Source organism: Ovis canadensis, chromosome 15 (assembly GCF_042477335.2).
Source record: "Ovis canadensis isolate MfBH-ARS-UI-01 breed Bighorn chromosome 15, ARS-UI_OviCan_v2, whole genome shotgun sequence".
In the NCBI taxonomy this organism is placed as follows: Eukaryota; Metazoa; Chordata; class Mammalia; order Artiodactyla; family Bovidae; genus Ovis; species Ovis canadensis.
This window is the reverse complement of record NC_091259.1, coordinates 23282562-23305166: the sequence shown is the minus strand read 5'-3', so window position 1 is coordinate 23305166 and position 22605 is coordinate 23282562. Positions and strand designations below refer to the sequence as shown.

At 50.1% G+C, this 22605-nt stretch overlaps 1 protein-coding gene across 5 annotated transcripts in view; it reads left to right on the top strand.

Annotated features, from left to right (window-relative positions):
* Positions 1-20261, top strand: part of AMOTL1 (angiomotin like 1) — a 164819-nt gene extending 144558 nt beyond the window's left edge. For all 5 annotated transcript variants that reach the window (XM_069555110.2, XM_069555111.1, XM_069555112.1 and 2 more), the window contains 4 exons: positions 3060-3185; positions 4267-4493; positions 12325-12600; positions 14259-20261. In XM_069555110.2, coding sequence (XP_069411211.1) covers positions 3060-3185; positions 4267-4493; positions 12325-12600; positions 14259-14365 — 736 coding nt within the window. In that variant the 3' untranslated portion in view covers positions 14366-20261. The remainder of the gene's footprint in view (positions 1-3059; positions 3186-4266; positions 4494-12324; positions 12601-14258) is intronic.
* Positions 20262-22605: the final 2344 nt, after the last annotated feature.

The following is a 22605-nucleotide window of genomic DNA, read 5'->3' as shown; positions in this document are numbered from 1 at the left end:
GACCCAAGGCTGTTATGGGTCCTTGTTGTCTTAACTCCTGATTTATCAGATTAGATGCGTGCTTGGGATCCCCAGGAGGGCTTCCTTGATGGCTCAGTGGTAAAGAGTCCACCTGTCAATGCAAGAAACTCAGGTTTGATCCCTAGATCGGGAAGATACCCTGGAGAAAGAAACGGCAACTCACTCCAGTATTCCTGCCTGGGAAATCCCGTGGACAGAGGAGCCTGGTGGGCTATAGTCCATGGTGTCGTGAAAGAGTTGGACAGGACTTCGTAACTAAACAACCAAAAAAAAAAAAAGAAGAGGGGTTCAGGAGACAAATGGGACTGGAATGTAAAGTCAGAAGTAGGGGATGGAACAGGTCTGAGGCATGAGACTGCTCAGTGGGCACAGGATGGGGGTGGCAGAGTGTTGTGAGTCGAACTAGCCAGATCCCGCACGCAGTCAGCCCCATCCCACTATGTTAGGCCCAGCCTTGGCCGTCTGTCGTCCTTCAAGCAGGGGAAAGGCCTCTTGCACTCAGGCAATAATCCTGTGGGATTTACCCAGCCCTGTTGCTCTCCTCCTTAGCTCTGTTTAAAGTCCCGGATGGATGGATGGATGGATTTGTAGGTGGATGGGGATGCTTTGCACCATCCCTCCCTTCCCCTTTCTTTGCTTTCACATGTCATTACTGAGCATCTAACAATTCCGTGGGAAACTTCCCTCCCTTCTACTGACCACTGCTTCCCCCAGTCTTGCGAAAAGTCAGTTCAGAGGAGGTCACATTTGTAACTCCTATCTTACTGTTCTTTTCAAAGAAAACCTCTGTAGTTTAGCATGGCTTTGCCGTTAACAAAAAGGGAGAAAGGGAAAACAAACTTTTGAGAAAGGTCAAAATTCTGAGCTGTTATTGCTGAGATGCTAAATGGCTACGTAAGAACTGGTACAAATGACTATTCCCAGCCATTAGCTTAGGGACTTTGCAGCGACTGCTGCATACTTCATTGTTTATAGGCAGTGTGATATTTGTGTACCAACTGCTTTTGCCATCTGGATGGATTTTTGGCACCAGTGATCAGAAGTTTGAGAGGCTAGGCTGTTTTGTGGGGTGGGGAACTTTTGAAACTTTTTAAACATTTCAAAGCAATGTAATATTTTGTTGAGAGTTGTGCGTGTATACCTTCTAAGTTGTTTTCATCTAATTGTACCTCCTGTCCTTGATAGTGTAAATACGAATTTTTAAATATGTCTCCAGTAAATTCTCTAAAAATAAATCAGTTGCAAATGTTTCTGGCTCTAATTCCCTGTATTGATGAGTTTTGAGCACCATGGAGTGAATTTATAATTGTGTCAGTATGTTTAAAGCACTCTGCTAGCTTCCTGTCTTGTTAGGCGTTCTGACTTGTTTTAGTCAGTTTGCACTTGGCCACATTCTCACGTGTGCCCTCTTTGTCGGTTTATCTTATCATTTGTGTACCTTTGATGAGGCCTTCTTCATAAAGACACGGGACACTCAGGAGTGTGAAGTGATGGTTAAGAGCATGGACTTTGGAGTCAGGGATATCTGGATTTGAATCCATGTGCCTTCACTAACTGGGTGCTCTTACAAACTCACTCGTTTGTTCATCTGTAAAATGAGGATAATAATGCTTACTGCCCAAGTTCCTAAGAGAGCTACATGAGATACCTCGGGTAATGTGCTTCACCCAGGTCCGGGCATGATGAAACACTCCCTCATGGACACATGCAAGAAGGCCCCTCTTTTTGCTACTTTTAGGTGTTCTAGAAAAGAGCTTTAAGATTTTAACACTGTAATGTGAAGTTAAAGGGATGTGAAGCTGGATCACTTCTTACTAAAGATTCACTTCCTAATTTAAGAGTATGCCTTTCAGCCTCAGACATGCTTAGATCTCTTAGAATTCTGAGATCCCCAACCCCCAGGCCGAGAACCAGTACCATGGGCTCTTAGGAGCGACCGACTAACACAGTGACTGAAGCTTCTGCATCTGTCTGTCACTCCCCATCGCTCGCATCATTGCCTGAACCATCCACCCTCTCCCACCCCACCCGACCCCTGTGGACAAATCGTCTTCCATGAAACCTGTCCCTAGTGCCAAAAAGGTTAAGGACCACTGACTTAGATGACATGGTTATCTTGTCTTTACCAGGCATCATTGAAAGAGAGTGTTGGTTGTATCCGACCCTTACTCTTTATGACCCCATGGACCATGCCTGCCAGGTTCCTCTGTCCGTGGGATTCTCCAGGCAAGAATACTGGAGTGGGTTGCCATGCCCTCCTCCAGGGGATCTTCCTGACCCAGGGATCAAACCCGGGTCTCATGCATTGCAGGCAGATTCTTTACCGTCTGAGGCACCAGGGAAGCCCTGTTAGGAGTAACTATATTGACAGAAGCAGAGACAGGAGAGCAGTCCCCTTTGAGCGGCTGTTTCCAGCCAGGCACCTGCCGCCAGCTGCACTGCTTTGCAGTCTCCCTCTGTCTGTCCCTCCCCGACTCCACCCCCTCGACTGGACTTTGCCAGGACATAGGGTGTGTCTTCTTCACGTTTGTGTCCTGCTGCCCAGCACGGTTGTCACACTGAACGGACCTGAATCCTAGGCAGGAGCTCACAGGAGAAGCGAGCTGGACGTAAGCGTGGAGGGGACTCCAGCCAGGGCCTTGCTATCCAGGAGGACCAGTCTCCATCTCAGGGATTTCCTGAGTCCCCATTTACTGTAAACACTGAGATAGCTCCTAAATGGGGGAGAAATAGAATGACACCTGAATGCTGGTTGAGAAGGTAAGAAAGGAGAAGTGTGAAAGAGCACAAGCACGGCCATACTAACTGACATGATACTATCCGGTGTCCACATGCTAGGAGACACTTGCCCTTACACCTGTAAGTAGACAGTGTCTGTATTCAGCACACACCACGTCGCTTGTGATTCAGGATCGTTGGTAGAAAGGGCAGGGAATTTGGAATTTTGCATTTTATGTTCCTTAGATACTAGCTTCGTTCTAGCGGTTCAGGGAGAGAACTGACTGACATCAGTCTGTGTGTGTGTCCTGTGTTGCCAGGGACACCACGATCGTCAACCACTCGAGGAATGGCAGCTATGGCGAGAGCTCACTGGAGGCCCACATCTGGCAGGAGGAGGAGGAGGTGGTGCAGGCCACCAGGAGGTGTCAGGACATGGAGTACACGTAAGGGACGGCCGTGCCCAGCCCTCGGGCCCCACGCCTGCCACCCCTCACGAGCCCGGCGGGGCCACCAGCCCACTGTGTGCACTCATCTCCAGCCCTTTCCCGTTCTAGATAGCCCTTCAGCTTGAGCCCTCCCAGTCCTCATTCCAGGGAAAGAGTCCTGTTAACAAGGGGCCTGGAGCCCGAGGTCTCTGGGAACTAATTTCATGTCAGATGCAGATATTTAGGTGGAGGCTAATAAGAATTTAGAAGCCCATGTGTTTTCTGGGTGTCTGTCTCAACAGCCTAGTCGACATTATCAGCTGGACAGAGGGAACCATCATATGCCAGAGTCTCAGAGTTTTTGAGCCAGTATTTATATATTCCAGCCAGTAATAACATATGTAGCTAATGTGTTTTTCTCCTGAAGTAAACAAGAAGTCCTCCAGCAGGCTTTGTGACATCGCAGAGCTAGCCTGCCACCCACCCCCAGCCCTCTCCGTCAAGCCCTGGGAAGCCGAGCTTCTCATTCTGTGAAAATAGAACTGCGTGGCTGAGTCGTTGATAAGCTCAGCAAGTTACTACTTAGGTTGTGAAAAAGAACTCGCGTGTCTCCTAATTCTCATCTTTGACCTTCAGGGAGGAAAACATCATCTCACAGAAAACTTGTCCATTTCCTGCCCACCCCACCCCCCCTCATCCCCCCCACCACCCCGCTCAGAAAATAGGCAAATTGACTCTCGTGAGCAGCCTACCCTGTGTGAGGCTTGAGTTTGTGTGTGTTTCCCTGTAGTTCCTCGCGCCCTTCCCACTGCCAGGCTTCTAGACACACTTCAGCCAAGAGGTCCCTGCCAGGTGGCCACAGGCCCTCAAACTGTGTGTCCTCAGGGTCCCAGAGCCTCCTAAGGGGCCAGAGAAGGTGCCCCCTTTTCAGGTACTATAAAAGATCAGTCTTCTACAATGGAGATTGTAACTGAAGACTCAAGCGGCAATTAACTCTGTCCTTGGAATTATAGTTAAAATCTGTGGGGTCCTGAGAGAAATATAAATATCCCTGTCATTCCATGGATTTTGATCATGACTGTTCTGTTTTCTTACACAGTATTAAAAATCTCCATGCCAAAATCATAGAGAAGGACGCCATGATTAAGGTCCTTCAACAGCGATCCCGTAAAGATGCCGGGAAGACGGACTCCTCCAGCCTGAGACCCGCCCGCTCTGTGCCATCCATTGCAGCAGCCACCGGGACTCACTCCCGCCAGACCTCGCTCACTAGCAGCCAGTTGGCTGAGGAGAAAAAGGAGGAGAAGACCTGGAAGGGGAGCATAGGTGAGCGCCACGCCCTCAACAAGCCCTGCCCCTCCCCAAGCAAGCCCTGCCCCTCCCCAAGCAAGCCCTGCCCCTCTGCAGAGAGCCCCACCCCCTCAACAAGCCCTGCCCCTCCCCAAGCAAGCCCTGCCCCTCCCCAAGCAAGCCCTGCCCCTCTGCAGAGAGCCCCACCCCCTCAACAAGCCCCGCCCCTCCCAAGCAACCCCTGCCCCTCTGCAGAGAGACCCACCCCCTCAACAAGCCCCGCCCCTCCCAAGCAAGCCCTGCCTCTCTGCAGGTGAGCCCCACCCCTCAACAAGCCCTGCCCCTCCCCAAGCAAGCCCTGCCCTTCTGCAGGTGAGCCCCACCCCCTCAACAAGCCCCACCCCTCCCCAAGCAACCCATGCCCCTCTGCAGATGAGCCCCACCCCCTCAGGCAAGGTCCTCCCTCCGTAAGTGAGCCCCACTCACCCCCAGGCAAGCCCCACCCCCGCATAGGTGAGACCCTCCACTCCTCATGTGAGCCTCTGAAGAGCAGGAGGCACATAAACACTGAGGCACCTCAGTTGGCCAATGGAGTTCAGACCCCCTTGTGAAAACAGGAATTTTGAGTATCTCCAAGTCTCAGTTTACTCACATGTGAAGTTCGGTTCCCTCGCTCAGTTGTGTGCAACTCTTTGTGACCCCGTGGACTGCAGCACACCAGGCTTCCCTGTCTTTCACAATCTCCCAGAACTTGGCTCAAACTCATTTCCATGAGCTCGGTGATACCATCCAGCCATCTCATTTTCTGTAGTCCCCTTCTCCTCTTGCTGTCAATCTTTCCCAGCATCAGAGCCTTTTCTAATGAAAAGACCTTCCCATCAGGTGGCCAAAGTATTGGGGCTTCAACTTAAGCATCAGCCCTTCCAGTGAGTATTCAGAAGTGATTTCCTTTAGGATTGACTGCTCTGATGTCCTTGCTGACCAAGGGACTTTCAAGAGTCATCTCCAGCACCACAGTTCAAAAGCATCAGTTCTTCAGCACTCAGCTTTCTTTATGGTCCAATTCTCACATCCATACATGAGTGGATGATTGGAAAAACCATAGCTTTGACTATATGGACCTTTGTCGGCAAAGTAATATGACTGCTTTGTAGTATGCTGTCTAGGCTTGTCGTAGCTTTTCTTCCAAGGAGCAAGCAACTTAATTTCATGGCTGCAGTCACCATCTGCAGTGATTTTGAAGCCCAAGAAAATAAAGTCTGTCACTGTTGCCATTGTTTCCCCATCTATTTGCCATGAAATGATGGGACCAGATGGCATGATCTTAGTTTTCTGAATGTTGAGCTTTAAACCAACTTTTCACTCCCCTCTTTCACTTTCCTCAAGAGGCTCTTCAGTTCTTCTTCACTTTCTGCCGTCAAGGTGGTGTCATCTGCATATCTGAGGTTATTGATATTTTTCTCGGCAGTTTTGCTTCCAGCTTGTGCTTCATCCAGCCCGGCTTTTCTCATGATGTACTCTGCATGTAAGTTAAATAAGCAAGGTGACAGTATACAGCCTTGACGTACTCCTTTCCCAATTTGGAACCAGTCCATTGTTCCATGTCTGGTTCTAACTGTTGCTTCTTTATCTGCATACAGATTTCTCAGGAGGCAGGTCAGGTGGTTTGGAATTCCCATCTCTTGACGAATTTTCCACAGTTTGTTGTAATCCAAACAGTCGAAGGCTTTAGTCTTTGACTTAAGTAGTCAATGAAACATAAATAGATGTTTTTCTGGAATTCTCTTGCATTTTTGATGATCCAAAGGATGTTGGCAATTTGATCTCTGGTTCCTCTGCCTTTTCTAAGTCCAACTTGAACATCTGGAAGTTCTCGGTTCATGTACTATTAAAACCTAGCTTTGAGAATTTTGAGCATTGCTTTGCTAGCATGTGGGATGAGTGCGATTATGTGGTAGTTTGAACATTCTTTGGCCTTGCCTTTTTTGGGATTGGAATGAAAACTGACCTTTACCAGTTCTGTAGCCACTGCTGAGTTTTCCATATTTGCTGGCTCGCAGCACTTTCACAGCAGCATCTTTTAGGATTTGAAATAGCTCACCTGAAATTCCATCACCTCCACCAGCTTTATTTATCTTTGATGCTTCCTAAGGCCCACTTGACTTCGCACTCTAAGATGTCTGGCTCTAGGTGAGTGGTCACACCATCGTGGTTATCTGGGTCATTAAGATCTTTTTTGTATATTAGTTCTGTGTATTCTTGCCACCTCTTCTTAATATCTTCTGTTTCTGTTAAGTCCATACTGTTTCTGTAATTTATTGTGCCCATCTTTGCATGAAATGGTCCCTTACCATTTCTAATTTTCTTGGAGAGATCTCTAGTCTTTCCCATTCTATTGTTTTCCTCTATTTCTATGCATTGATCACTGAGGAAGGCTTTCTTATCTCTCCTTGCTATTCTTTGGAACTCTGCATTCAAATGGGTATATCTTTCCTTTTCTCCTTTGCCTTTAGCTTCTCTTCTTTTCTCAGCTATTTGTAAGGCCTCCTCAGACAACCATTTTGCCTTTTTGCATTTCTCCTTCTTGGAGATAGTTTTGATCACCACCTCCTACACAGTGTTACAAACCCCTGTCAGTAGTTCTTAAGGCACTCTTTTCTATCCGATCGTATCCCTTGAGTATTTCTCACTTCCACTGTATATTCGTAATGGATTTGATTTAAGTCATACCTGAATGGTTTAGTGGTTTTCCCTACTTTCTTCAATTTAAGTCTGAATTTGGCAATAAGGAGTTCATGATCTGAGCCACAGTCAGCTCCTGGTCTTGTTTTGCTGACTGTATATAGCTTCTCCATCTTTGTCTGCAAAGAATATAATCAGTCTGATTTTGGTGTTGACCATCTGGTGATGGCCATGTGTAGAGTCACCTCTTGTGTTATTGGAACAGGGTGTTTGCTATGAGCAGTACATTGTCCTGACAAAACTGTTAGCCTTTGCCCTGCTTCATTTGGTACTCCAAGACCAAAGTTGTGTGTTACTTCAGGTATCTGTTGACTTCCTACTTTTGCATTCCAGTCCCCTATGATGAAAAAGACTTTTTTTTTTGGTTTTAGTTCTAGTTCTTGTAGGTCCTCATAGATCCATTCAACTTTAGCTTCTTTGGCATTTGTGGTTGGGACATAGACTTGGGTCACTGTGATATTGAATGGCTTGCCTCAGAAATGAACAAAAAAAAATCTCATTTTTGACATTGCACCCAAGTACTGCATTTTGGACTCTTTTGTTGACTATGAGGGCTACTCCATTTCTACTAAGGGATTTTTGCCACAGTAGTAGATGTAATGGTCATCTGAATTAAATTTGCCCAATTTGGTCCTTTTTAGTTCACTGATTCCTAAAATGTCAATATTCACTGTTGCTATCTCCTGTTTTACCACTTCCGATTTACTTTGATTCATGAACCTAACATTCCAGGTTTCTAAGCAGTATTGCTCTTTACAACATAGGACTTTACTTCCAACACCAGTCATATCCACAAATGGGTATTGTTTCCACTTTGGCTCAACCTCTTCATTCTTTCTGGAGCTATTTCTCCAGTCTTTTCCAGTAGCGTATTGGGCACCTACAGACCTGGGGAGTTCGTCTTTCAGTGTCATACCTTTTGCTTTTTCATACTGTTCATATGGTTCTTCTCAGCATTCTTCTGAAGTATACTGAAATGGTTTGCCATTCACTCTCCAGTGGACCATGTTTTGTCAGAACTCTCCACCATGACCTGTCAGTCTTGGGTGACCCTGCACAGCATGGCTCATAGTTTCATTGAGTTAGAGAAGGCTGTGATCCTCGTGATCGGTTTGGTTAGTTTTCTGTGACTGTGGTTTCCATTCTGTCTGCCCTCTGATGGATGAAGATAAGAGGCTTGTGGAAGCTTCCTGATGGGAGGGACTGGCTGTGGGGGAATATGAGTCTTGCTGTGATGGGTGGGGCATGGGTCACCAGTTGCCTGCCACGAGAACAGGAGCTCTGGCTGCAGCAGACCTGGGAGGTGTGGGGTGTGAACCCCACCACAGAACCACCCAGCAGACAACCCACAAGCTGGAGAACAGTTAATACCAAAGAAGTTTTTGCACTGTTGCGAAAGTTCTGGGACCCACACCAGATTTCCCAACCTGGGGATCTGGCAAAAGGACTGAGAACCCCCAGGGAATTTGACTTTGAAGGCCAGTGGGATTTGATTGCAGAACTTCCACAGGACTGGGGAAACAGACTCTTGGAGGGCACAGACAAAACCTTGTGTGCACCAGGACCCAGGAGAAAGGAGCAGTGACCCCATAAGAGACTGAGCCAAAATTGCCTGTGAGTGTCCAGGAGTCTCCAGTGGAGGTGTGGAAAGGATAATGCATCATACTTTGGTGGTGGAAGCAAAGGGCACCCCACCAGAGTCACTGTTAGCCATGAGTTGACTCACATCATAATCATTATCATTATGACTGAAAGCTAAGGTGTCTTACACTATAAAAATTTTTAGTAGGAAGACGACTTTGAGACTTCAGGCCTCTGAACTTGGTTCTGCCCCAAACCAGTGGTAGGACTATTCCACCTCTGCTTGTGGTGTCTAGAGGTGTCTTTCCTGCTGTACCTCATGGGGTCATTGCAAGGCCAAAATGACATACTGGAGAGAAAGCACTTTGCAAGCAGTGCTCTCTTATAAGGGGCTGCTGGTGGTATTTTGTTGGGTTGTTGTTGCACAGGCAGAGTTTGGAAGAGCATTCTGCAAACACAGTCATAGCCATGAACTGGTATCCTAGGGTGATGGGGACCAGCAGCCCAGCTCGCTGAGTCAGAGAGGATGAGACAGCTGCCCAGGTCACAGGCAGCACTCCCGGTCACAAGTCTTCCGCTCTTGTCCCTGACTCTGCAGCCCCAGGGGCCTGGCCCTTCTTTGATGCATTTCCCTGGGTCAGAGTGTGTTTTGTTTATCCATGGAGCTGAGAGCCTGTTTTTGTTAGCCCAGGACAGTGGAGGAGCCTGGCTGCTTCATGTCAAAGGAGATAAGAGCTTCCAGGAGGAAGCTGACAGACTTGGGGGAGAATCAAAGGCACCCAGCCATTATCTCCGTTTGAAATCCCCCCATGGGTTACTTCTGGAGCCCCTGCCCTCCAAGGAAATGCACTTCAAAGAAGAGGCATGTGGACAGCAGCTGGGATCTTCAAAGCCCCTCCCAAGGACTCTTAGCTCCCCTCCCCATTTAGAGAGCCTCAGCAGCAGTGCTCATGTGGACTTGAGAGGGGACTCAGCACGTGCTCAGCTCCCACAGAAACCTCTCTGGCAGAAGCCTGTCTGTGACATCCAGCCAGGCAGATATTTCCATGGGGGCTGTGCCCGTAGCCCTAGCATTTGATGTGCCTCAGCCAGGCCTGGAAGCGGAGGACTCAGCTGCAGGAAGAGCTCCTGTGTTCTCCACACTCGTATTCCCCCTCCTTACTGTGATCAACATCCACATGTCACAAGACAGTGGAGCCCTCCCACTGCAGAGGGAGGCACAGGTTCAATTCTCACAGACCTCCTGCACAGGCCCCGCAGTGTTCCCACGGTGTCTTGTCTGAGGAGCTCTGGAAGGAGGTGGAGGTGATAACATATCCCTTTCTGATGGCTCGGGCTCGCAGGTGAGATGACCGGCCAGTGGCTTAGTTGCACAGGAGCATCCTCACTAGACTGTGGCTCTCCACGCAGGGGTAGGGTGATGAGGTGGAAGAGGACAGAAAGTAGACTTAAAGGCAGGCACCTCTGGCTTCAAATGCCATTTCTGCTACTTCTCAACGGTGAGACGCTAATTTCGGCCATTTCCTTTTCTGTAAAACAAAAGATAGCAACAGGACCTACCTCATAGGAAGTGAGACGATGTCTGGGAAGCACCTAGTCAAGGCTTCTTGCTCCTCAAGGTGTGGTCTGTGGGCCAGCACCACCAGTATCGCTTGGGAGCTTATTAGAGAAACGGAAGCTCGAGGTCCCCCGCTGACTTGAATCTTCATCTTAACTATATGCAAGTAATTGATATGTGTGTGAACATGTTGAGAAGCATCACTGTAGACAGACTGGATTGAGTTGTGTTGCATTATGAATGGGCAACCTGAAATAGCCCTAGCAAGGAGACTGTGAACTTCGTTAAATGAACAGACACTTGATTGTGGTTACTGCATTTTGTGTAGGCTGGTGTAGAACGAGGGCCGTATTTCACAATTAGAACAATTGCTGTGCTGTCCAGCTCGCAGAAAGACATTGAGGAAACGGGGCACATCACACCTCCCTTTTGCCCAGCCAGCCGCCCTCTTCCCACCCCGGACACTTTGGTCTTGGGACAGGTGGGTTCCAGCGGCCCTCCGCAGGAACCCAGCTGGCTTCCTTCCTCTTGGAGGACATGGCTCTTCATCACAAGAAGCTCTCTGGGGAATATTGTACACAACTCTGTTGCCGTGACCAGGAGGCATGCTTGTCTTGACCCAGGCCCTGGGGAGATAATTCATTACCAGAGAAGAGTGGAGTTGGGGGCTGTTAAGCAAGCAGCAAGCCAACAGGGCTGTGTCTAGGAGCAGAGAAGCCGATACAGGCTGCCACTGCTCAGGACTAGCCCTCTTGGGCTGCATACAGAAAGAAAGCATTGTCTCCAGAAAGCCTTGCAGAGTGCCCCTGCCCCTCAACACTCTGCCTGTAAGGCATCTCTTCTCCCTTCTTTCCATAGCATCCTCAGAATAGTAGTATCTTATCATTTGTCATCTGACATTATAACCAGTTTATGTGACAGCTCCTCCCCTGCCCCATGCTAGGTTTTTTGTTTTTGGTTTTTAATTGGGGTATTCAGTTCAGTTCAGTTGCTCAGTCATGTCCGACTCTTTGTGACTCCATGGACTGCAGCACGCCAGGCCTCCCTGTCCATCACCAGCTCTCAGAGTTTTCTCAAACTCATGTCCATTGAGTCGGTGATGCCATCCAACCATCTCATTCTCTGTCGTCCCCTTCTCCTCCCACTTTGAATCTTTCCCAGCATCCGGGTCTTTTCCAGTGAGTCAGCTCTTTGCATCAGGTGGCCAAAGTATTGGAGTTTCAGCTTCAACATCAGTGCCTCCGGTGAACACCCAGGACTGATCTCCTTTAGGATGGACTGGTTAGATCTCCTTTCAGTCCGAGGGATTCTTAATAGTCTTCAGCATCACAGTTCAAAAGCATCAATTCTTCTGTGCTCAGCTTTCTTTATAGTCCAACTCTCACATCTATACATGACTACTGGAAAAATCATAGCCTTGACTTGATGGACCTTTGTTGGCAACGCAGTTGGTCTTATAATGTTGTGTTAGTTTCTGCTCTACAGGAGAGTGAATCAGCCATCCATATACATATAATCCCTCCCCCTTGGGCCCCCTTCCCACTGTGACCCCCATCCCATCCCATCCACAGAGCACAGGGCTCCTGTGCTATACAGCAGGTTTCCACTAGCTGCCTCTTTTACACACGTGTGTGTAAGCTCAGTCATGTCTGACTCTTTGCAACCCCGTGCTCTGCAGCCTGCCAAGCTCCTCTGTCCATGAGATTTTCCAGTCAAGAATAGTGGAGTGGGTAGCCATGCCCTCCTTCAGGGGATCTTCCCGACCTAGGGATCAAACCCAAGTCTCCTGCATCGCCTGCACTGGCAGGCGGATTCTTGACCACAAGTGCCACCTAGGTGGTGTATGTGTGTCAGTCCTGATCTCCCAGTTCACGGCTCCCCAGCCTTGTACAGACGTCCGTTCCCTTTGGCGTCTGTATCCCTGCCCAGCTGATGGGTCTTGCTTCTTGAGGCGCGACACTGAAGAAGCTGTTCTTCCACCCGCAGGGCTGCTGCTGGGGAAGGAGCACCACGACCATGCGTCCACCCCTGTGCTGCCCACCCCCTCTGCCACCACGCTGTCGCCCCCAGCCCCCGGCACGTCGGCCAGCAGTGCCCATGCCAAGACAGGCAGCAAGGACAGCAGCACGCAGACCGACAAGAGTGCTGAGCTCTTCTGGCCCGGCGTGGCCTCCCTGCCCACGCGCAGCAGGCTCAGCGGGACCCCTTCCAACAGCCCCGTGCTGAAGCACCCAGCGGCCAAGGGCGCAGCAGAAAAACTGGGTACGAGGTCTCCACCTGCTCTCACGCTCCATAGAGCCCCCTATCCTGTCGGGTGGGGGAGGGGCTTCTATTGAGCTGGGGAGGGAGCCGGGCTACCAACCTACTCTCGCTTATGGGTTATCTTATGGTATGATTGGAGAAGGAAATGGCAACCCACTCCAGTATTCTTGCCTGGACGGAGGAGCCTGGTATGCTGTAGTCCACAGGGTCGCAAAGAGTTGGACATGACTGAGTGATTTCACTTTCTGTGGTATGGTTAGTCGCTCAGTTGTGTCTGACTCTTTGCAATTCTATGGACTGTAGCCCACCAGGCTCCTCCATCCATGGGATTCTCCAGGCAAGAATACTAGAGTGGGTTGCCGTTCTCTTCTCCAGGGGAGCTTCCCAACCCATGGACCAAACCTGAGTCTTCTGCAGTGCAGGCAGATTCTTTACCATCTGAGCCCCCAGGGATGCCCTAGACTCTGCAGGCTCTGTATTATTCTGGGATTGAAATTTGTGTGCTTGCGTGCTAAGTCGCTTCTGTCGCGTCCGACTCTTTGTGACTCCGTGAACTGTAGCCCGCCAGGCTCCTCTGTTCATGGAATCCTCCAGGCAAGAATACTGAAGTGGGTTGCCATTTCCTTCTCCAGGGGCTCTTCCTGACCCAGTCTCACGTCTCCTGCATTGGCAGGCAGGTTCTTTACCGCTAGTGCCACCTGGGAAGCCCTAAAATGTGTGTAGAGACTCCTAACCTATTACCATTTGAAAGAGCAAACAAATTGGCATTTGTCCTTTTAGCGGATGTTTAATAGCTAGCCCTTCCCAGAAGGTGTGCAAACAGACCCTCCGAGGGATGCTAAGGAATTAGCCCTGCCCCCCCCACCCCCCGTATGTTTGGGACCTGGTACCAGGTACCAGGTCCATCAAGAGCATCAGATACAGAGATGTTGCCTTCAGGGTGTTTACTCATCAAGGATTCAGTGTCGACTGAAGGAGACACTGATTCAGTCCTGATTGAAGCAGAAGGTAGATTTAAGGTAGGTGAACTGGCCCAGCACTCAGGCCAGTTCTGAGGAGTTGCTTTCAAACATTTAATAGAAGACAAGTTGGGAGGAGTTTTGCAACAAGTCCAGAAATGTCCTTGGAGAGAGCAGACTTGGCTTTGGACTGTTCAAAGTCGTGGGGTGAGGATCCCTCTGCTAGGGAATCCTTTGGAGGAGGTGGGGGCTCCTGGGCATAAATGAGTTGTTTTCTCCAACGGGATTCCCTGTGTTCATCCTCCAAAATAAACAAGTACACATAATATTCTCGATTTTTGGAGATGTAATTCCTGGGATACTCTTTTGCCGAGAAGGCAGGGAACCGGGGAGGGACCAGCCGCATTGTAGGCACTTGATAATTTTAATTTAGAGGAGAGGAGGGGAACAGGGTGGGTGAGGTCCCCGCACAAAGTCCTAATGCCCACTTCCCCCTTCATGTCCTGGTTGTGTTCTTTGTGTCTGAATCCCAGGCCCAGGCATTTAGCTTTGGTCCACCAAAGCTGGGCTCTGTGGCCTTAACCTGTGTGTGCTGATGGTGATGGGTGGTACTTGAAGTGGTTCCATTTGAGAGAGAGCTGGGTAGGCCTGTGGTCCTCCTGGGGAACGAGCCACTGATACGTCCCTTCTGTTTGGCAGAGAACTCTCCCGGCCACGGAAAGTCGCCTGACCACAAAGGCCGCGTCAGCAACTTACTCCACAAGCCCGAGTTCCCCGACGGGGAGATGATGGAAGTTCTCATCTAACCCTGGGCTCCCTGTTGAATTTAACAGCGGAACACTGAGGTGCGAGGAACATGGCAAAGAGAAAGAAAGATCACGAAGGTTGCGGATGGGAAATCAGGGATGGTTTGAGCAGATAAGGATTTCAGATTAGTGAGAATACTTTTTATAAATGTTAAAACAAAAACAGGAGACCTACATGACTGAAGATGAAGAGGATGCCGTGGATTTTTACTGCTTATGGTGGAAGAGAGAAGATGCATGTAGGTTTGGAAACAAAGAAGATCTAGGAAATGAAATTTTTTCATTGTACAGAAAAATGTACCTCTCGGGGAGGGTCTGTGTACACCCATGGTCTGGTTATAAACAGAGAAACCTGAGCATGGATCTTCCTTGGAATACGCCCATTCTCCTTGCTCTTAGCTTGTTTTGAGAAGAACCTCCTAGAAATCTTGTAGTCTGTCTAGACATAACATCATTTCACCTGTGCCCTCCGTGATGTGTCCTGTGAATGCATGTGGGTGTGGCAGGGAAGAGAAATGTCTGGGGTGATGGAGGGTTTAAAAGGCCATCTCCACCTCTGTACCTGATTGGTTTGGATTTTCAGGAGGTTATGGGCCTTCTTGGCTTTTCTGCACTGAGCAGTATATTCTAAGCAGGATGGGAGCTTTCTGGTCTTGGGGTTCATCCCCGCCCCCTACTTCTCTGAGTTCATCTCTGTCTCTGCTTCATTCTCTTTCATTTTACCCTTTTTTCCTTCTTTTTTTTTTTCCTCTTGTAATAAGCCTTGCAGAGTTCCTTCGCTCTGGGGGTTGCCAGAGCAGTATCTGATCGGTCATCATGCACAGTGACGAGTGGGACAAAGCCTTTTGGTGTCTTTCTGGCAGCTTCCTCCGCCTTGGAGGAGTTGGGCTGCAGCAGTTGACGTTCTGACGGTGAACTTGGTCAGCTCCAATGAGACAGAGGATTCATGGCCACTGTGACGTCCTGCATTCAGCTCCTGCCATCACCACTTTCTCCCCTCACATCGGCTCTTGCGTGGAGTTTGGTGTATCCACCTCACTGCTCCATTGAGGTCAGACTTTCAGGATTGCCCTCCAGGAAACAAGGGACACTTGACTTGGTGGCATCTAGAATCTCCCCTGACACCTTGTCCCGCTTGCTACTGTTTGTGGCCCCTGCTCTGCCAGCCCCTTGAATCCTTCTGGATGTAGTTGGTGAGCACGCAGATTCTGTGGTTGTCAGCAGGTCAGGTCTGCCCTGCTGGGGACTTGCTTCGTAACCTGATAGGCCAGTATCAATACAGTGTGGTTGGACTGTTCAAGGGTTTAGTTCGAAGCAACTGGTCCAAAGTAAGACAGAAGCACCAGGTCAGAGAGCCCGGAATGAGTGAGGTCGTGGCCCCCTTTTCCCCGTGCTCTAGGGCTTCACATCTGACTTCTCAGATGCCAGCTTCCTTTACAAACCTGGAAGGTGCTGGATCAGTGGAAAGAGGCTAGCCAGGCCATCAGATGCCCTTGTGGGGTCCTGATGAATTTGCTCCCTCCAGGCCAGCGGCATCTTTGTCACCCCAGGTCCTCATGCCCACGATCTGAGACTTTCTCACATCCCACCCAAATGGGGCCCTGAAGACCATGTCACTTCAGAAAGTTGGCTGGGGTAGCTCCTTGAAGGGTGGGCCTTTGGAGTGTAACCTGGGTGCCTGCCTGCCTGCTAAGTCGCTTCAGTCGTGTCCAACTCTGTGCAACCCTGTGGACTCTAGCCCGCCAGGTTCTTCTGTCCATGGCAATTCTCCAGGCAAGAATGCTGGAGTGGATTGCCATGCCATCCTCCCAGGGATCTTCCCAACCCAGGGATCGAACCCATGTTTCTTATGTCTCCTGCCTTGGCAGGTGGGTTCTTTACCACAAGGGCCACCTGTGGGGAGCCCTGTAACTTGGGTGAAGCCTCCCCAGATCCACATGGTAGAAGAGGGTGATGAGTGTGGGTGGAGGGAAGGAAACTGTTGGCTTTGCCCAGGAGCTTCTCGGAGCTGCCTGGTGGTCAGAATGAGCAGAAGGGAGGCACCTCAAGCCTGGCTCTGTGGGGGGGCTCTGTGTATCACACGTGTTGCCTTCTGTGGCCCCACTTTAAGCATCACTGAGGGTTGTGCAGCCTGAGGAACCGGAGCGGCTTTGCGGGGCCGAGCAGTCCCGGGTTCCGCCAGAGCAGTGAACCTCATGGGTGGTGCAAGGCCGTGGCGAGTATGGACACGTTGAGGTGGAGGGGCAGAGGGCTCCCCGTCCCATCTCTCTTCTCTTTCACTTTCAACAAGTGATGAGGCTCTGTTGATGGCACCTGACTCTCTTAAGGACCTTTTGACCGCTGATTAATGTTGAGAATGGAAAAAATTAGTATCTAGAAATAGGAGGGCCCCACCACCACTGCTGTCCATGCCTGGGCCACCCCAAATGTGAGCTATGTCCCCCAGAAATGGGTGAGAGCCAGAGCCTCGTCTTTAGGCCCCAGCACATCTTGTTGGCAGTGCAGGCACAAGGCTCGCTGACTGTCCTTGGACCCCCAAGTTGCCAGGCTTGGTAACTCTCACAATGCACAGACGTCACCGTTTTTCTACTGTGCTGTGGTGTCTGTGCACCTTTTTTGCTTCTGACCTGCCTCCTCTGCAACAAAAGGGACTTACAGCTTTGAAATCTCTTCTTTTATGGCAGATTTCCGGCCCAGCAAGGGACTCACTGCTCTTCATCTCCGTAGATTTCTCGAAGCCTTGCTTGCCTTTAGGAGAAAGCAGATACTGAACTCCTGCTGTGCGTTCTCGCCGTTAATGATACATGATCTCATTGGATCTTTGGAAAAGAATCCTTGCTGCATTTTTTAGTGCCAACTGTGTGCAAGCACTGGGTACCTTTCAGTGCATCCTCAGACCACATGGGAGCAGGGGCAGGTTTATATCCTTATTTCACAGAGGAGGAAACGGGCTCAGGGAGGTCAAGTCCCTTCTGCAGGAGAGACCGGCATCTGGACCGAGGGTTTGGGAGAGCAGCCTTGACGCAGGCCGGACTGCCTCTGACTTGGGGGTGATAAGCATCTTTCGGTGTCACACCGTGACCCGCTCTGTCCCGTGTGTGTGTCTGTGCACATGCACACACACACACAGCTTCCTTCTTCATCCCCCTGACCCTCTGAACTGCTAGGACTGCCCATAAACAAGCTACAGATGGGAGTCTGTGTACTGTTACACTAGGCCACAAAGTGTTTTATAAAGCTCTTACTTGCATGTAATCCAGAGGCCGGGCCTCCTCCAGAACATCCCAGTGTGGTGTCTGATCATGAACTCCTGGGCCCTGTCTCAGAGTGAAGGGTCAAGGCCTAGGCCCTGGGTGATGATGACATGCCGGAGTCACCCTGCCGCCTCCTTGAGCATGTCATCTGGCAGTTTCCGCGTGCCGCCTGGGGTACCGTGTGGAACAGGTGATGTCACTGCTTTCTGGCACTATTTCTGAGTATGTGCAGAGCCTTTCCTTGACATTTTCTTCTCAGCTTGTCTTCGGCTTCCCACAGGTTGGAGGCCAGCCACAGCGTCGCACTGCGCCTGCTCGAAGTGGACACGTGGGACAGGGCTGCCATGTCCCTCCCGGGACTTGGGTTGGAGGCAGAGAGTGGGGGCCCTTCTTTCTGTCTTTAGGTTTGCGGAGCTTGCTCTTTGGGACTCACGTGAGCATTTAACTACACAGGACTTGGGTTGGGTATCCAGGCGTGCCGGAATGCCCCCTGCAGAACAGTCAGCCACCCCTGCTGTTTGTTGTCTCGTGGCTTTGACCTTGTGATGCTGAGTGCTAACAGTTAGAGATGTCTCCTTCGTCCTCTGCAGTGCTGGTGATTTAGTCTGGAAGTCGTGTGTGACTCTTGCGACCCCATGGACTGCATGTAACCCACCAAGCTCCTCTGTCCAGGGATTCTCCAGGCAAGAATACTGGAGTGGGTGGCCGTTTCCTTCTCCATTCCTCCTTGGTAGCTGATGATGATAGAAACTCCCCCCACTGCATCCTGAGTCCCAGAGCCTGGTGTGAATACAAACGTCAGAAGAGGCAGGGTTCTAAGAGTAGGTGGCTGGTTGCAAGGTTTGGAGGCAGGGAGCTCACGTGAGCAGAGAGGTGTGTCTTCCAAAACAAAGCCCTACAGCCAGCGTATGTGCCCTGGTGCCGGTGGGTATGCTTCTGTGTGCCCCCTGTGATCTCACACTCCTCCTGAGCCAGGGAGGACCGTGGCCGTGATATGAGGGAGTCCTTTTACACAGAACATCCTGCCCACAACTGCCTGCTTATCCCCAACCTTGACGCAGCTGCGGTGTATGCTTTACAAATGTTTTTTCTCTTCTTCTTCTGTGTGTGTGTGGTTTGTTTGTTTGTTTGTTTGTTGCTAATTAATCAGTGTGTTTAGAATGTCTTCATTCAACATGAGGGTTGTTCAGTGGGTCCCCGTGTGTGTGGCTCCATGGAAGATAGGCAGAGTCATTAAGAAGTTACCAGAAGCTGATCAGCTGGGAACATGAAAAGGTTAGCACTTCAGTAAATGGATTTCTTCTGGACCTAATAAGCAGTCTTTTTTTTCCTCTCACTTTTAAGTAGTATCCCCCCCCCTTTTCTTGTTTGGTAATTTAAAGGTATCTAAAGACATGCATTAAAAAAAAAAAAAAACCTGTATATATTGTCAGTGCATACATCTGAGATGTGGCTCTAAGATTGTATGTCGAGTTTCTTTTCTTAATATCCAGAAGATCCAAGTGTTTCATCTCACCCTGCCTTGTGAGACTCTTGCCAATGACTGCAGTGCTATCCAAGTAGAAACATTCTGTAAACACCTCTGTTAGGATGGATCTGGGGGCCTGGCATGTTCCTCTGGTTGTCCTTAAAGATGAGGGATCATCATCCTTTGAGAATGGGTTTAAGTTTGGAAATAAACCCAAGTCATTGACTCAGTTGGATAAGTAAAAATGGGTGATGAAGGTAAGTCACATCCTTTTAGCTCTTTCTTTTAGAAAAAAAAAAAGTCCCTAAGATATGCCTGGGCATGCTGCATCTTTGGACTCCTTTCAGAGTGACCACTTCAAAGGAAAACAGTAGTCACTAGTACATGTAACTTCCAATGGATTAAAAAAAAAAAAGCTGCTCTCTTGTCACACCTTATACATGTTGCCATCTCTGCGTACACACGGATGTAAACACACATTCGTGCTATCTGTCTGCCTCCAGTTGGAATTCCATAAAACCATGTTAGACTTAAGTGCATGTTATTGTCATATTAGGCCAAAACCGGGGTGTTTCTTTGTCGTGAAACTTTGCTTCTTCACAGAATTAACACACTGTTTTCAGTATGATGGAGCCCATATACGGCGTTCTCTTGTATCAGCTCCTGGAGTTCTGGTACCCAGTGGTCTGTTTCCATGTGGTTTACCTAGAATTCTGTTCACGCAGAGACACCTGCAAGTATTTATTACAAACTGGGATGTGAACAGACTGACCCATAGTGGTTTTCTTTGATTTAAGGTGTTTTCCCCCTTTTGCGGAGCAGAATCTGGGACGTTCTGTGAGGCAAGGCGGGTCGGGCACCCACCTCGGCCAGAACTCCACTGGCCTGGGTGCCACCGCGCTTCCCACCGGCTGCGTGTGCTGTGTTCTCTCCAGCAGACTCTGATGTAACATTCTGGCATCTTTGTATGGCTGGTCTGTCCTGGGGGCCGGGGAGCCCAGAGCTGCAACGGCTGGATGGGTCTGTGTACAGAGCAGGGAAATTCAGGAAGACGGTGTGTCCCCTACAGCAAATATTGATCCTGTTGGTCAGCCAAAGATTTTCCTATCCTTTGCTGCTTAAAGTTGTGCCTTAATATTGTATATAATAAATGGATTAAAAAAAAAAAAGAAAACAGTTCTTTCCCTCTCATTTGCTCTTTTCTTTCCCTAGGAACTTATGTACCCGGTGCTCAGTCAGTGTGGGTTGAATTTCATCTCGTTTTACTCCTGGAGGCGGCCTCACTTGCTGTTTTGCTTCCAGAGGCCTCCAGTCCCCCACTGCACCCCTCCACCACCATCCCCTCCTTGTGGAACTCCTGCTCTTGATCCCAAGGAGGAAATGAGTCATCCAGGCCACTGGAGCTTGCCGTCCAGACCCCACCCGCCACTCCAGACAAGTACGAGGAAACACAGGGACGTGGGCCCGAGAGATGGTGGCCACTTTGATGGCATCTGAGCTTCCCCTTGGGGCATCCGTGGGCTCAGGGCCTGCCAGCGACCAGTGTCACACAGGAATTAACCTGAGTAGCCTGGGCCCTGAGTCTGGGCTGGGGTCAGACGTGTCTCTGCACCCCATGATGGACGTGGCAGATGTTGCTGCCTTGTTAGTTTCTTAGGGTCATAGGAAGTGTGGGGGGCTTTGGTAGAAAGAAGTCACGTGGTAAATGGTGGGGGCCTCAGAATAAATGTCAGGAGAGTCCCCAGGTGTAGTACTGTCCCAAGGGGACAGTGGACTGGGAACACTGTCGGAGGACGAGATGCCCTCTTTGTTCCCTAGTCCTGTGTCTTTTAGCGGAAGCCTCTCTTGCCGCCCAGCCCACCCCCCAACCCAGGCTTGGCAAAGGCTTCTTCAGTGTGAGCGCCGGGAGAGAGAGGGGCCTACCTTAGTCCGCAGTGATGGCTGTTGTGGCCTGCACGTGTTCCTGCCTTCAGTCTTCACAACAACCTGGTTGGCCCCATTTTAAAGACAAGGAAACTGAGGCTCAAACACCTCGGACAGGTCACTTGTGAAAGATGACAGGATTGGAATCCAGGTCTGTCTGACCAGGAGCCCATGCACTTGGCAATACTTGTGGGTAGGGGCTGAGAGCTTGGGTTCTTACCTGTCCTGCCTTCTACCCAAAGGAGCTCTTCTCTGCAGGGACCCCTGGACCCCTGCATGCGTGCAGATGTGACACGTGAGAATAAAGGGCAAACTGGGCAGCCCCCAGCCTCTGCCTCCCAGCGTGACTTTGGGAAGACAGCTGGAGGACCCGCATGCCCTGGGGCTCAGAGGAGGAGAGGGGGGCTCCTGAGCTGGGCGCCCCGCTCTACCATCTCCCTGCCCTAACCCCGTGCCTGCTGCTGGAGAGAGTCGCCTGCAAGCTCTGGCCTTTGTCCTGAATCCTGGGCCGGGGCCTCTGCACCGCAGGGAATAGTAGCGAGGCCTTTGAGATTGCCTGGGCTCATCTTAGTCAGGAGGCAGGTCCCAAATGAGAAATAAACCCGGAGCTCTGAAATGCCCTTCTTAAAATATAGAGTTCAGTGATGATGAAACAAGAGCTTTTGCTGTCTCCCTGTTTCCGGTGCCCTTTTAGCAGGTACCGCCCTGTCTCCCACATGCTCCCTTTAGCCACTGAGTTCCTGGCAGGCATCTCTCTTGGCCGGTCTGGCTCCCTCCGAACTCTCCCCTTATGAAGCCCCAGAAGGAGACCCTCCCCATCTGATGTGGCTTTCTGTCAAACAGTGACTCTTCCCAAGTAACTCGTGTGAAAACAGAGTATAGGGCTCGCAGAATGAGTAGCTGGGTAAGTAGGAGTAAAATAAAGTGAATCTACCCACTACAGGAGGTAGCCAGAGTTTATCAGCAGCACGCCCAATCCTGGGGCTTCCCAGGTGGCTCCGTGGGAAAGGATCCACCCGCCAGTGCAGGAGACGTGGGTTCAATCCCTGGATCGGGATGATCCCCTGAAGAAGGAAATGGCAACCCACTCCAGTATTCTTGCCTGGAGAATCCCATGGACAGAGGAGCCTGGCGGGCTACAGTCCATAAGTCGCAAAGACTCAAGACACAACTGAAGCGAATGAGCACACGTGCCCCCGTGAACCACTCCTGCCTGAGGGCGTTGAATTCTTATGGTCACTCTGAGGCCGGCACTGTTACTAGATCCTCGTTTTATTGGAGGTAAAACTAAGAGGCAGAGAACTAAGTCTCTTGCCCAAATTCTGGAGTTTGTGAGTGGCACATTGTTGTTTAGGCGCTAAGCCATGTCCAATTCTTTTGCGACCCCGTGGACTGTACAGCCTGCCATTCTCCTCTGCCCATGGGATTCTCCAGGCAAGAATGCCAGAGTGGGTTGCCATTTCCTCCTCCAGGGGATCTTCCCGACCCAGGCATCGAACCCTCGTCTCCTGCGTCTCCAGCACTGGCAGACAGTTTCTTTACCTCTGAGCTGCCTGGTATGCCACCCTGTATCCAGAGGAGATGCTAATTAAAAT